A 15,702-nucleotide genomic window follows, 5' to 3' on the forward strand; every position below is an offset into this window, starting at 1 on the left:
TGAAGCCTCTAAATCTTTTTGTTAAAGAAATGTCAATACTAATGCACCAAATGGCAAACTGAAATGGTAAAACTGGATTTGAATTTTCATTTTGAGACAAAAATTGCATATGTGACCAATTTAAATTCAAACACAAGAATACATTGCCAGTTTACATATATGTTCAATTTGCTACTGATCTGCTTCTGTTATACTCCAGTGTGTTTCAATTCCAAAGGACTAAAGTGCACTGTCCATGGAGAGCATCTTTCTTTGTCCTTGTGTTTTGGCATGGAACACAACAAATGTTCATTTTAAAATTTTTGGCTGAAGATCAAAATACAATTCAGGTGACAAACTTGGCATACTTTGCCCTGTGCAAATGAACTGTGATTATTCTGGGATATATGAGACCCAAATGTAGTCTCAGTACTGTGCAAATAAGGCAATGCACTTCAAAATGAAGAAGCACATTGCATTGACCTAAGTTGCGATGTATTATCTATGCGGAATATTCTTGTCTAGGCACTCATGTTAGTCTTGCTTTATATTTATGTTTGAATGTTCTGTTACAGGAAATCAAAAGGAAGACTCCAGGCATGAGGTCAATGGCTCCACCTCTGAACATCAAGATGGCCAAGGCAAACTTGTTTACTCCTACCAAAAGGATGCAGATTACTTTGAGATTCCCACTAAAGAGTTGCATTTGAGGCCCAAAACTGCAGAGCCAGAGGTTCAGGTGATCCCCACAAAAGACACAGACAATCAGGCCCCTTCTACACCCCCTGTAGTGCAAAGTCATGCCTCTTTCACCATTGAGTTTGATGAGTGCACTCCTGGAAAGATCAAAATCAAAGACCACGTTACAAAGTTCTCATTCCGCCAACGCAAGACCCCCAGCAAGGAGTCCGTTTGCGCACCAACAGAGGTGATGTCAGCAGAGAGCAAAGTGGCTGATTGGCTAGTACAAAGTGATGCAAACATGGCCAGGAGGAAGCCTAGATCAGAAGATCTTTATAGCACGAAGAGTGACCTCTCTATAAACAGAACGATTCTGAAAGGTAAGGAGCAAAACTGATTTGATCATTTTAAAGAGTAGGACTCTGCTCAGAACATGTTATTGTTGGCAATAGGCTGCAGATTTGGTGCTTACGGTGCCTTTTTGTCACATCAAATATCATCAAAGCTACACTATATTGCCAAAAGTATTCAGTCACCCATCCAAATCGCTGAATTCAGGTGTTCCAATCACTTCCATGGCCACAGGTGTATAAAACCAAGCACCTAGGCATGCAGACTGCTTCTACAAACATTTGTGAAAGAATGGGTCACTCTCAGGAGCTCAGTGTATTCAGGGCATGGTACCATCATAGGATGCCACCTGTGCAACCAAGTCCAGTCATGAAATTTCCTCGCTACTAAATATTCCACAGTCAACTGTTAGTAGTATTATACCAAAGTGGAAGTGATTCGGAACGACATCAACTCAGCCACAAAGTGGTAGACCATGTAAAAAAATAAATAAATAAATAACAAAGCGAGATTAGCGAATGCTGAGGCACAGTAGTGCACAGAGGTCACCAACTTTCTGCAGAGTCATTTGCTACAGACCTCCAAACTTCATGTGGCCTTCAGATTAGCTCAAGAACAGTGCTTAGAGAGCTTCATGGAATGAGTTTCCATGGCTGAGCAGCTGCATCCAAGCCTTACATCACCAAGCACAATGCAAAGCATCGAATGCAGTGGTGTAAAGCGCCGCCACTGGACTCTAGAGCAGTAGAAATGTGTTCTCTGGAGTGACTAATCATGCTTCTTCGTCTGGCAATCCAATGGATGAGTCTGGGTTTGGCGGTTGCCAGGAGAACGGTACTTTTCTGACTGCATTGTGCCAAGTGTAAAGTTTGGTGGAGGGGGGATTATGGTGTGGGGTTGTTTTGCAGGAATTGGGATTGGCCCCTTAGATCCAGTGAAAGGAACTCTTAATGCTTCAGCAGACCAAGAGATTTTGGACAATTTCTTGCTTCCAACTTTGTGGGAGCAGTTTGGGGATGGCATTTTCCTGTTCCAACATAACCGCACACCAGTGCACAAAGGTAGGCCCATAAAGACATGGATGAGCGAGTTTGGTGTGGAAGAATTTGACTGGCCTGCACAGAGTCCTGACCTCAACCCGACAGAACACCTGTGGGATGAATTAGAGAGGAGACTGCGAGCCAGACCTTCTTGTCCAACATCAGTGTCTGACCTCACAGATTCGCTTCTGGAAGAACGGTCAAAAATTCCAATAAACACACTCCTAACCCTTGTGGAAAACCTTCCCAGAAGAGTTGAAGCTGTTATAGAGTTGCAAATGGTGGCCTGGCATCATATTAAACCATGTGGATTAAGAATGGTATGTCACTCAATTTCATATGCATATGGAAGAATATTTTTGGCAATGTAGTGTGAGATATAAATGGCCATTAACATTTTTTGCGTCCATTGTAGCAATTTGCTATAACTTGGTTTGCTTCATGGTTTAGATTTTTACATTTGCTTGTGTGGTTTTTTTCCTTGAGTTGCTATTGTTTGCCTCCATAGTTCGGGAGCATTTGAACTGATAGGATGGTGACTGCACTGTTGTCAGCAATAGTTAATACCCTAATGTCCAGGACATGGCAGCCCATGTTTGGAAAATGTATCCCCAAAAAAGGAGCCATATCCAGCAAGAGAACAGTCTGAGTTTATATCTAGAATTTGTATGCAGTGATGTAAAGAAGGAGTTCAAGCTTGAAATTATTATTTTCTTTTTTATAGCAAAATTTATTGTTTTACTTTTCTGAAATTATTAGTTGTACCTTTTTTTACATTTTGATTTTGAGTTAACACTTCACTATTCATGCTAGATGGACATCATGAGGACGGCACACAGAGTGACTCTGAAGATCCTGCCACAAAACCTCCACACGTTTCAAAGTCTGACCTGTCACCTCCACGCCTTTTCACTCCACCAGAGAGAGAAGAACCTCATGCCAGCTCAACACCACACTCTCAAAGTCAAGGCAGACAGGAACCCCAGCAAGCTTTTGTCATTGAGTTCTTTGATGATGTTGCACACAAGAAACGTTCACAGTCCTTTACCAACAACATTTCTCCTCCAGAGTCCCATGAGCCCCTCAAAAACAGAATGGAGAAGATGAAAAGTCCCTCCCAGACAGGAGAGAAGTCAATCCCCACTCAACAGTTTACTGTTCCCCTTAAAGATTCTGGTGGTTTCCAGAGAGCTGGATCTCTGAGAAGGGAGAAAACTGACATTCGTATGAGTTCCTTTAACTTTTCTTCTCGTTCAGCTTCTTCAAAAACATTTAATAGCGTTGGCCGCAGGTCCAAACTGGCCCAGGACTTTGCAGCCGAGTTCCTCAGGGCCTCAAAACCCATTTCCACTGCCACCTGGGATAAGCCCCCTTCCTCTACATCCTCACTAGCTTCTAACATAGTATCCATGGTAACAAATAATTCTTCAACTCCGTCTCAACCCCCTGTTCCTACTTCTATTCAGACTAAGGTTTCATCACCGTCCCATCAGCAAGTGCCCTCCAAATCTCTACTCACTCCCACACCAGCCAATTGTACAGATGTCAAGAACACTAAAGGTTCCAGGCAAGAAGAAGAAGACAGCTTGAGTGATGCTGGTACCTACACCATTGAAACAGAGGGACCTGATAAAGAGCTGGAGGAGGCACGTAACAAGATTGATCAGGTATTTTCCTTTTTCTCAGGTTGACTAGATTCATATTTGTGTTTCCCACAGATTCAAAATATACTTTGGTGCTGGAGCTAGGGGACTGGGTAAACACTGACTCTGAAGTGTAAATAAATAACAAAATTCATGATTCATGAGTTTTGGCTGTTTTTGGCACATGAGCAATATATTTTTCTTCCGTGTGAAACTTTGCTGTCATGTAAACACAAAAAAATGGATGGACTAACCTACTGCCTACAGTTTTAACCTGCATTGTAAAATATGACAGATTAGAGATGTTTCTGAGCATTTTGCCTAATGCAGATTGTACTACAGCCTCCTGGATTTTTATGTGCTCTTGGAAGAATGAAAATGAACTAAGGTGTTTTATGACTAACAGAATAAACTATAATCATTGTCAAAAGGTGTTAACCATGTGATAATCATTTTATTCTAATATTGACCCCTGAAATTCCCAAAATGCACTGATATGACCATTTCTTCTTTCAGTAAGCTTTAGTCTATTTAAATGACTGCAGAGCACTTCTCAGATTCACTTCTTGTGAATTTGTGCATATCAGGGTACCTGGGCTACGAGTCTCAACATTGTTTTAATGATTGAATGTACTTCACCAGGTGTCCATATACCTGGGTGCACTACCAAAGTATAACATATGTATGGGAAAACGTTTGTGTGCTTACTGGATGGCTTAAAGAATGTGAAACCAGACAGACATGGACAGACTTTCAAAATTTTGGTTTTGTGATGCACATTAGTATGCTTTGCATAACACTTTGTTTTGTGATCCCTTCAGTGTTTTCAGTTTAACTTGAGTTGTAGAGTTTTAAAGGAGACTAAGTTGCATAAATTTGTCTCACAGGCTTGCAGCAGTTGTGGGATATGTTGGTTTGTATCGAAGAGCTTGTGGTAACTCAGTGGTTTGATTTAAAGTTAGACTAAGCCCTGTCATAAAAATATAAAAGTAATTTATTTGAAAACTGACAAGAATGCAGGCTAGTTTAGATAATTTACCAAGGTAAATAATATTTATTTATAATGGTTACTTAAAGAATTCTTGGTCAGAGTTTATGGATTGACCAAATTTAACCTATTACGTGTTCATCGGTAGTATATTTTCTAGGGTTGCACAATGATGAGCATAAGACAGATGTTCAGATTTGATAGTACTTGTGCTCTGGAGCAAAATGTTTAGAAGACATTGAGCTACTGTGTTGAAACATCTATCCTTTATTCATTTTTACCGAATTTGTAACTCAGAAAATGCGTTATAAATTTATTCACTAATCCAGATGGATTTAGTTCCAGTTTCTACAATTTATTCTACACACTACGAGTCACCAAACTCCCTGTTCTAGAATAGTTAGTTCATCTGTTGTTGTTGTTTTAGGAAGAGCTAACTGGATGTTCTCTAGTGCTGTCAGTTATATGTCTTAATATAATCAGACTATACAAACAGATAAACAATAAATCATGGGGCTTCTTCATGATTTAGTTTATTCATGATTTACCAAGCAAGAGGGTAAATTAAATGAAGCAAGTCTAAAAAAAATCTGAGCTTAACAGACCAAGAAGGACTTAAACCAGCCCAGCCCACTCATGCATGCTTTGTTCCTGACAGGTGTTTGGTGTTGGCGAGTGCCCTCAGCACAGCAGTCAGCCTTCAGCAGCAACAGTGTATAGACCTGTAGGTCGTGACAGGGAGGGCCAGGATAGCCTCCCGCTTAGTGAGAGTAGCCCTGGCCCAGTATTGGGCCATTATCCAGGCTTTAGTGACCCATCCATTGGTCCAGCACAGGTAACCTCACATTTGGGCCCTAAATGTTATGGTGACTCCAGATCAAAAGTGTGGGTCTGTCTGTCTGTCTGTCAACCAATCAACCAGTTTTGGCATAATCTTCCACTGATTTTCCATGTTTTTAGGGGGCCAAGCATGTATTAAATATGTTGTTCTTTTTCTTCTACAATGGGATAGCAGTCTACTTTTATTTGCTTAATGATGCATGAAATGGATGGTAACCACTGAACTTTCCAGAATAATTTACTTACTACTATGGATTCCATGTAGGGGGCTTTGGTGTCATCCAGAATTAACAGACAAAGAACCTGATTTCGAGTGATACCAGGTTACACAGTAGAATGCCAGTACAATGCTACAAAACAGGGTGAGCCAGAAGTCAGGAACCTGTTCAAAGCTTAATTTTAGCTTAATCTTATCATTACTATCATGTATTAGCCCAAACAATCTTACCTGTGATATGTTACTCTATGCTGCCACCATCTTGAACACAGTATTAAGTGGGTTGCACATATTTGGGTAGTTCCTGATTTGACACATCCCATGTATAAAGTACACTGTACAGAGCTGGGAAGTACACTGGAGCAGTCTGGCTAGGGACTGTTATAATTCTAGCGGTGGTGCTCCTTCCTGGACAGGCAATCAAACCTTCAGTCGTCTGCGTAGTGGGATGCAGTGTTATCCATCAGCTGTGTATTTCAGCATGTAATTAATTCATAAATGAATCTTGGGAAGGAATGTAAAATATTTTCCTTTGCTGGTTATATGCTCATCAGTTTGTGCCTCAGCGAAAATGACATCAAACTTTATTGTGGGTAGTGTGAAGGCTCAACATAGTTACAGTTTTGTTCAGTTAGATCAGTTGAGATCTTATCGAGTATATCATGAATAATATAGCTGTCGGACCAACCGTTCAAGTACTCTATCCAATGTAAATAAGAGATACTTCACAACCACCATCTGCTGTAGTGCAGATGCAGTGCAGTCTATTAGAAAAAATAAAATTTCCTTCAAAGATTTTAAAGCTGTTTCTGTTCCCAGTTTAAAATAGTTCAGAACTGCAGACATTGACAACACGTCTTAATTTCTGAAAGTTTTTACAGGCTGCTTGCATGTAGAAGGAACCAGGGATTCCTACACTGTTCTTTAGAGCTTTAGTTTATCAAACACACTTTTTCTTAGCAGCCCTTAAACAGTTCCCTTACTGGCCTACATGAACAAGGACATACCAGTTTGACATTTCTCATAGTAGGCATGAAAACGTAATATAGCGGATATTAATCAAGTAAAATGTATGTTGATTGCCTTGAATAATAGCCTTTTAGATTGAATCACGCAGCTCTAGAATTGTCATGTGATGCTTGACCCCCTTAATTTTTTCTTGCTCTAGCATTTACTTAACTTTTCTTCTGGGACACTCTCAATGCTTTTTTTTTTTTTTTTTTTTAAATGGTGTCTTTCTCTTTCCTCTTTGGTTCTCTGGTGATGGGTGAGGCAAATCATTAAAGGGTTAAGGATTTCATAATTAGGTTGGAATCTACGGTAGTAAATAGTAACAGTCTAAATAATTGAAACATCATCTTTCAAATTTATGCCTGCTGTTCGTCAGTTAGTCAGTGTTTGTTTTTTTTTGTTTTGTTTCTTCCTTTTTCACAGGTAGAGTCAATGATCTTAACTACTGGCAGCACCAGATGGGTCTCTCGCTGGGCTAGTTTGGCTGACAACTATTCAGACTCGGGTTCAGTGTCAGGACTCTTTGACATCCCAGCACAGATGGATCTTTCAGGTAGCTGTAAGACTTGATTTTTCCTACTCATACTTTCTTATGCACACTTAATTTAAGCAATTTACAGAACTGTTAAACTTACCCTTCAGCAGATGGACGAATCATCCATCAGACGATGCTAAATCGAAACACTGACAGCACAGAATCAGAGAGTGGGCAGAACTCCCGAGGACGGCGAATTCTACCTCAGGTGCCCTCCATCGAGAAGACAGAAACTCTACCGCCCAGCATTCACATTCGATCGGACTCCTACCTGAACTATGAGGGCATGGAAAGGAACATACGAGGTTCACAGCAGAAAGAAGACCTGCAGAAACTGTATGTCCCGGATGATCTGGAACCAGATAGCCTGAGTGATGCCAGCAAGTCAGATGATGGCTCCATTGTGGAGCAGGTTCGAAAATCCGGCGCTGCAAGACCAGAGAAGATAGGGCTAGAGGTTAAAAGTCAGACATCGTCTAAACATGAAGCTCTTGCTTCTGTTGCAGCCAAGATGTTAAAGGACCAAGATTCTACCCAAAAGTTCTCAACAGCTACTTTAACTAGACAGTATGGCAACAAACCCAACCATGCTCCCCCTAATAGAGATGCTTCTCATTGTGAAGAAAACCCTGTATCCCTCATCAGGCAAGAGAGTTTTACTAAGGATAGGTCCAGTGATGACATCCATTTTACAAGATTGCCCCATATCTCAAGTCCGTCGTCCAGCAATGATAAAAATGCATTCAAAGGAGTGTGCAGCCAAGACACTCAGTCTTACCTCAAAGAGACAGAGAATGTTCTTGCGTCTTTGGAAGCCAGGCTTCAAGTACAGAAGCGTGACAGTGGCCCCTGCCCTCTGGAGGACTCACTTTCTGGGGAATCAGATGTAGATACGTCCAGTACAGTCAGTCAACGTAGTGGTAAAAATGCTGTCACTTCTGCCCCTAAGAAGCCAGTGATCCTCAGTGAACTCTTGAAAGAGAGAAAAGCAGCCAGCCAGCATGCTCAAGAACAAAACCGCTTTCAGTCACCTGGTGATCCTCTTTCTCAGGCATGCAGGTCCAGTCAAGCCGACAGTGATTGTAAGGGGGAATCAGATAAGCGATTTCAGTTACGTCGTAGTTCAGGAAAGCATGGATCTCTGGACTTTGGCAGTGAACCTCAGAGCTCCACTCTCCGTCAGTGGCCTGAAACTGTTTCAGACCAGGAGTCCAACTCTCGTCCTACTCAGAGAAAGTTCACCATCCCTCTTCAGAAAGACAACTCAAGCAAATCCACAAAAGGTACAGTAGCCCAAGCACTGGCCCGCTCTAACAGCCTTTCTGCTCCAAGGCCTACAAGGACCTCCATGCTCCGCCGTGCCCGTCTAGGCGAAGCTTCTGACAATGATGGCACTGAGACTGATCGAACATCTCAGAATTCAGATGCCAACCCTTCAACCACCAGACCCCAAGAGAGCAAGAAGCTTTCCCGCTTGGACATCTTGGCTCTACCAAGAAAGCGGGCTGGATCTTTCACTACGCCCAGTGACACAGAGTCCTCTGCAGGCAAGACAGGCTTTTCCAACCGCAGCTCAGAGTCTGGTTTCTCAGCGCGGAAAGCTTCAATCTCTGACCAGAAGACTGGTGCACAGAAGGGTTCAGGGGGAATATCCAGACAACCAATCATCCGTGGCCGCTCAAGCAGTGCAAAGTATGCTAGCAGCACAGCTAGTGAGTATGATGCTACCTATTTGTTAATAGTTAATGAATGAAAATGTTAAAAATAAAAATGTTGTATTTTTATAGGATGTTTTATCCTTGAAGGTCGGGCTGCATGATTCATACATAAAATACAATGTTCTTTGAAGTTCTTAGATATTGCCATGATGAAAGGAAGTGCTAAATTAAACATTGAATTTGACTAGCAACAAGAAAAGGTGTTTTTTGAGACTACACTAAATTTCCAAACTGTCATTACCATTGAACAAGCTTTTCAGTCAGTGGCTGTGACAGAAGAACACCTAAACAACCTGGAATTAGCCAGAAATGAACCGAGTACCATTTGCCAAAATGGACTGTAAGATTTTTACAGACTTTGCAGACTGGCTAGAACCAAACAACATTAATATTGATCCAGCAAAAATTAAAACTCTGAGCTAAACTTGATATTGTTACAGATTTATACTTCGGTCCATACTTCGAAAGACAAGGCTTACAGCACACTGTGCAGCAAGAGAGCAGAGCTCGTTACTCCGACATAGCAACAAACTGCTTGTTGAGGAACTACAATTTGGCGAAAGTAATTGCTGACATGAAAACAACATGTTAAATACCACGTTCACAGCCCAATTTATTTATTTCTTACTTTATTTATTTAACTGTTGTTTAAAAGCAATAGTACACTCAAGGTTGTGTGTTACCAAATCACAGCCATGATATTATTTTGCGATAACACACTTCCTCTCGTGTTCTATTGTTTATATATAAAACTCCTAATGGTAATGAAAGTTTGTTCTGACAGCCATTACTGCTTCAAACATTTGACACACTATGATAAAGAGTGAGAATAATCATGTTCAAAGCATTTTTACAGTATAGTAGATAGTAATTAAGGATAGAGTAGTTTTTGCACACTGCAGGTGTACTTTGTAAAAAGCTAATCAGAAAAGTGGTTAAGCCATTTACACTACAGCCCGTAGTGAGCATAGTATATTAGATCTGGCTCCTAATGGTACATTCCCTTCAATTAAAATTACTTCACTGTGCATGTGATTTGATCTGTTCTGTAATCACTGACCTTTAGGATATGTTATTTACTGAAACTTATGTTGTGATGATGATAAAAGTATGATTAATCATGCAGCTCTATTTGAGGGAGATTTTTGCTGTGTTTGTAGAAGATTTAATTTATGCATTCATTTATCAGAATAATGAAATTGGTCATGAACATATTATTACCATGTTTCTGGTGCTTATTCTTGATTCTAGTTTCAGGGGTTTAATATCTTTTTTACTTTAAGTCTCTGACCCAGTGGTTGTTGGGCCATTCGTTGCTTTTTGCATCTCTGGGCTAGAGACTAACTAACAGCAAGCCATTTTACAAGTTCTCCAACGTACTAATGTAACAGGTTTCAGACACTATGGATTTAATCATTAAATGGTTGCCAGCTAAAGTGCTCATTCAGTGAAATTTCAACTCTTCGACTGTGTGAGCACTTTGTTTTAATTTTATACCCTTATTTCTGTTAGTGGGACGTGGAATCTGGGTTTTTCGCTTTCTTCTCATATATTTGGTCTCTTTCTTTTTCTTCTTCATTTGTACTTTCCTTTACTGGTGATTACCCTGGTGCTTCCCAAACTTTCCTCAATGCAAATTCCTGGGCCAAGGCTCCAGGAGACGTCAGAAGGGCTCAGACTACACCTCCACTTCAGAGGAGGAATACGAGTCTAACCAAAGCACTCCTAAACATAAACGATCCCACCATTCAGGAGCTTTGCACAGCTTAAGAACCCAGAATCTTCTGCCAGTGCAGCCTATCTCAAGAACCAGAGACTCTGAGGGGGAGGGACATGAGAGTGATGCCTTCCAGAGCTGGACAACACACAGTGCTGAAATTGCAAGGTAATGAACGATGTACAGAACAGTGATTAAAATCATCTCTACCATAGTCATTTAGAAAAGAGGTTTGTAGATTCTTGCTCAATTCAAGAATTAATTTTATGACTTTTTATACTGACCTAAATTGTCTAAGCCTAGGTTTGTAAGAATGCAGTATAGTTTAAAAGAAACCGTCCTTTCTCTGGGCTTTTATTGTGTGTGTGTGTGTTTCTGAAACTTGCATCCTTGAGCAAATGAGAGATTGTATACTGTGATAGGTTGAGTCAGGACCTCGCTAAAGACTTGGCCATTCTGGCTCAAGAGATTCATGATGTTGCTGGAGATGCTGAGCCTCAGAATTCTGCTTCTGCTGATACTGTGGAACCAGTGTCTGCTATATCCACCTGTGAAGAGGTAACTTTTCTTTGTCTCAGAGTTTAGAATCTAGAGGCCATAATCATAGTTTAGGATATTTATTGAGTTACGTCAGTGCAGAGCTAGTGTTACAATATCACTAATCTTTTGGTGCTATTTTAAGACCCGTCAGTAAATTATGCTGCCATTGTGTGTTGTGTTTGTTTTTTACTTGCCTCTGCATTATTCTAAGTATAGTAAGTAATAGTGGTTCAGCTTTCCACTTTCATTAAGAGTTTTATGTTCTAATTTGCATACAGTTGCGACATCAGATTCCTGAGACCAGCCTTAATTACCCTAAAGTTCCACCAATTTCAGCTGTGGTCAGGAACTCTGACCAGATTATTAATGATCAAAGCCTCAAGCAGTGCAGCTGGAACCAGGAACAGGTATCATGACTTTCTCAGACTCCCCTTTTTTCTCTTTTTGCCCCATCTTTTTTTTTTTTTCCAGCTTTCACTAATTCTCTGTCTCACAGTATACACTTAATTATTCCTCTTCAGGTTGCTCTGGATAATGGGATGCTGAATCCCGTCTCCCAGCTTTCTGTGGCTATCCGAGAAAACACAGAACAACTGACTGAAAAAATCAAGTACGTTATTAACCTTAAAATGAGTTTTATTACCTTTGGTCAGGTCACCATTGGGAGAGGCTTCTTATCTTTAAAGTAATATCTGTCATAAAAATGTGTAAAACACAAACAATATCAAGCACAAAAGATCCCTGCTGTTCTGCCAGAGCCAGCTAGTCTAGATAGTCATTACACATTTTCAGTCGATTAGCTAGCATCATGTATTGATTACATATCTTCAGTGAACATTGCCATTGACGTCAAGGGAAAAAATGTTCTTGGTGATAAATTTAGAATTTCATTCTAAATGTTTAATTTTTCATTCATGAATTAACATATCGCTGTTGTGGGATCAAAACCTTGTATCTCCAAAATGGTAACTTTACAGGAGAAAGCACAAACATACAGTAGTTTAAATGTAAGTCAGTGGAACCAGATGTCTTTCCAAGTCATTTTGGGCCGTTTCTTTTGGTTCATTCATTATGAAATTTACAGAAAATGTAAAGAGCAACATGTCCTTTGAAATGATGCCAGAAACTGAAAAATTACAAAAATGGAGATGTGAGGTTTTCTTCCGAAAACAGCGATATATTAAATTGAAACTAAAATAGAATTTATGAATGAGTAATTTTTATTAATTAGCTTGTTATTGAGCTCACATGAAGCTTTTCCATTCTTGCCCTGATTTTGTGAGTAAATGTTTCCAACAATGAATGCTCAAAATGAGAGAAATGAGTTGGCACGGTTATCCTCTGCATACCTGGTACGATAACATAGGCTTACTAAAAGAGGGCTGAGAGCATGATATCAACTTGTGAACCATTCATCATTATGTAAGATGGCACAGTCTAGAAAGATGCATTCTCTCCATAGAGCCCAGTTTTGCCAGGTCCTTGATATTTGCCTGTACGTTTTTTTTTTTGTTTTTGTTTTTTTTAATTGAGTTGTGGGGTTTTTTTATGCATTATTTGAATTTGACCTACAAATATATTAAGGTCAAATCTCCATTTGTGAGTGTTTTATAAAGGAGGCTTCAGACCGACGTTAATATTTGTATTTTTGCACAGCAAAAATTAGCTAGGTGGCAAACCAGAAGATGACAAACTCAACCACTTAACCACTAGCTTAACCACTGCTCAGCTAGTGTTTGTTTCCACACACATAAATGGGAGTTTGGGAATACAGGAGTGAAAATAGCTACAGAAAAACAACGGTTAAAATCAAATAGTATGCGTGTGTGTGTGTGGTGATTTCAGTCCTGTAGCTACACAAATATAAACCATCCGGATAGGAAGATCAGATTTGAGCAAAAAATAAAAATTGAGCAAAGAGATCACATCAGTTGAATTTTCTTGATTTTGTATTTGTTTTATTTTTCAGTATCCTGTACTCTCAAAAATTGATTAAATATTAGGAAAAAAATGTACGTCCTCTGTATGACTTGTGTATGATAATGATATTCCGTTGTTGTATTGTCCTTGCAACACAGGGTCTTGTTCTAGATCTTGGTTTGTTTTAATGCATTTTTATTTGCTCTCAGGCTTTTATTCCATAATAAGATGAAAGTCTGGGAGGAGATTGAGGCAAAGATTAATACAGCTGATGATCCTCCACCTTTGGATACTCCCAACAAGGTAGGTCTGTCTGCTCATTTTTGTGATGCTGGTAGACTTAAGTACTTTCCTTTCACTCCTTAACACACCACTTCTCTGCTCTAGGAAATAATGGCTATTCTCCAGGATCTTAGAGGGATTCAGAAACGGTTGGAAGGTATGAATATTGTTTTCTTCCTTTTTAAAAAGAAGTGATGCCCCTACATTAGACTATTAGGTATCATACAGAGGAAAAGGAATACACCATGAAGTCTTTTTATTTGCTTTTACCCAAAGCTCACACTTTGTGGATAAGGCTAAATGAGTACACTGATATGAAACATAAGCGGGTAGGCCTAACGCGTAAATAACACTGCACACCCACTGTTATTTATTACATAAAATCCTTACACAAAGTGGCCAAATCATCCAATTGCCAAATGTGTGTTAAGCGTATATTGGCAAGTTCTCACTGTACACCCTTAGTATCTTATATAACATACATTAATAAGAATAACTGTCAACAAAATTAATGTAAAAACATCCCAAATGTTTCCTCTGCAGTCATCAATAGAATTCTTGAACCCAGTGGAAACCCAGATGTAGCCAAATCACCCGTTACCGGAGGCCAGTCTACAACTGGATTAAGGAGCTTCAGAGTTTCTCCTAGAGATTGGAGAACCACTTCGTCCCAGCGCGGTGGTGGCCCCTCAGCCAGCAGTCGAAGGTTTGGTAGAGAGGGGGAAAGTTTTGTTGTATGAGAATTATTTAAGACCCCCCTCTCCTGCTGTCTACATGCCATGTCCACTAAAGCTGTGCAATTGAACAGTCATTGGTGACTAATGCAAGTCACCAGTGTCAGAGCATGCACATTTAGTTACTTGAGTAACCTTCAATGGCTTTTTTCAAGGTTTGGTGTTGATGGGTCCATTTGCACTAAGGTGTGTGTTTATTGCACCAGAAAAAAACTCACGCAACACTAAGTACTTAAGGGTACAAAGCTGGTTCGCATTGTTGAAAACAGTGTGTAAAGTGAGCTTTTGAGGCTGTGGATCACTGGGAGAAATTATATAGGTATTTTTGGACCTATTAGATTTATTCCATACATGGAATAGAAACTATTTGTGATGACACTGTATTTGAGTTTCATTTTTGTTACCATTTTGATCTTGATTGATTTGAGGAGGAAAATTAATTTACAAAAATATGCAACTTTATTCAGGGTATTTTATATGCTGAGGTTCATTAAAGAATGTATTAAATAGATGCATTTCTTTTTCATTATTGCCGCAATGTCACAAATAGTGAAGTATGCACTTTGATTTCTTTGACGTTTTCTTGTGAGTTTTTTTTTTTCTTTGCTTTTCAACTTATAATCTGGTAACACTGTTCTCTTCATAATTGTAGTCTTCTGTCAAAACTGTCTGTTTGTCTGTAGTTCTTACATGCTGAAAAACGAAGTTGCCCAGAACTGACATTCCCATGAACTATGAATGACCGAACATGCAGTACTGTGCAGTGAGAGACCACCCTTCATTCATTCATGTCTGTCTGTCTTTCTTTCTTTCTTTCTTTCTTTCTTTCTTTCTTTCTTTCTTGTCAAAACAACCTTTTAATGAACCAAGTTTTTCAGGAGATCTTTTTGAAGAGATTAAATTTAATCCCCTTGCACGAGGAACATCAAAGTCTGAGACTGGAGTTTAAAATGGTAAAATGATGATGGAACGTACAGAGAAAATGGCACTATTTGCTTCCATGTAAGACCTGATAGACCATCAAAACTGTCACCATCATATAAAGAGTACTTAAAGCTGTAGTCTTTGAGAGAGAGGAGAAAATCCAACTCCGATTCTGCTCCAAATCTGAAAAGGAAAATAAAAAAGATGAAATATTTCATATTAAACAAAGAAGCTGTTGGTGGTCTCAGAACAGTGGACTGACCACCACAGAGTCCAGACCTCAACATCACTGAATGTGTGGATCACTTGTATCAAGAGCAGCAGAAAATGCATCCAACTTCTAAGACTGAACTTTGGAGGTGTTGAAAAATATCCCTGCAGATTTCGTAGAAAAACAGAAAGCAAGTCTGAAAAGAGTAGAAGCTGTATTAAAGGCAAACATGGACACTAAATGCTGAAAAATTTATTATTTAGTTTATATTGTTTCTGTACCATTTTCTAAAAATGTTTCCTCCTTTTTTTCCTGTCACTGAAAAAGAGCTCATATTATTTTGTCATTTTGACTGGAAAATGTATACAGAG

General features: G+C 39.5%; 1 protein-coding gene across 4 annotated transcripts in view; it reads left to right on the plus strand.

Moving 5' to 3' along the window:
• cep170b (centrosomal protein 170B) overlaps positions 1–15,422 on the plus strand; it is a 34,233-nt gene extending 18,811 nt beyond the window's left edge. For 2 of the 4 annotated variants that reach the window (XM_017703252.2, XM_037542226.1), the window contains exons 8-19: positions 555–1,040; positions 2,865–3,718; positions 5,341–5,517; positions 7,174–7,303; positions 7,393–8,997; positions 10,654–10,888; positions 11,143–11,278; positions 11,539–11,667; positions 11,782–11,870; positions 13,390–13,483; positions 13,568–13,619; positions 14,006–15,422. In XM_017703252.2, coding sequence (XP_017558741.1) covers positions 555–1,040; positions 2,865–3,718; positions 5,341–5,517; positions 7,174–7,303; positions 7,393–8,997; positions 10,654–10,888; positions 11,143–11,278; positions 11,539–11,667; positions 11,782–11,870; positions 13,390–13,483; positions 13,568–13,619; positions 14,006–14,202 — 4,184 coding nt within the window. In that variant the 3' untranslated portion in view covers positions 14,203–15,422. The remainder of the gene's footprint in view (positions 1–554; positions 1,041–2,864; positions 3,719–5,340; positions 5,518–7,173; positions 7,304–7,392; positions 8,998–10,653; positions 10,889–11,142; positions 11,279–11,538; positions 11,668–11,781; positions 11,871–13,389; positions 13,484–13,567; positions 13,620–14,005) is intronic. The other 2 variants (XM_017703254.2, XM_017703255.2) reach the window with 2 other exon arrangements.
• Positions 15,423–15,702: the final 280 nt, after the last annotated feature.

Source organism: Pygocentrus nattereri, chromosome 10 (genome assembly GCF_015220715.1).
Source record: "Pygocentrus nattereri isolate fPygNat1 chromosome 10, fPygNat1.pri, whole genome shotgun sequence".
Lineage (NCBI taxonomy): Eukaryota > Metazoa > Chordata > Actinopteri > Characiformes > Serrasalmidae > Pygocentrus > Pygocentrus nattereri.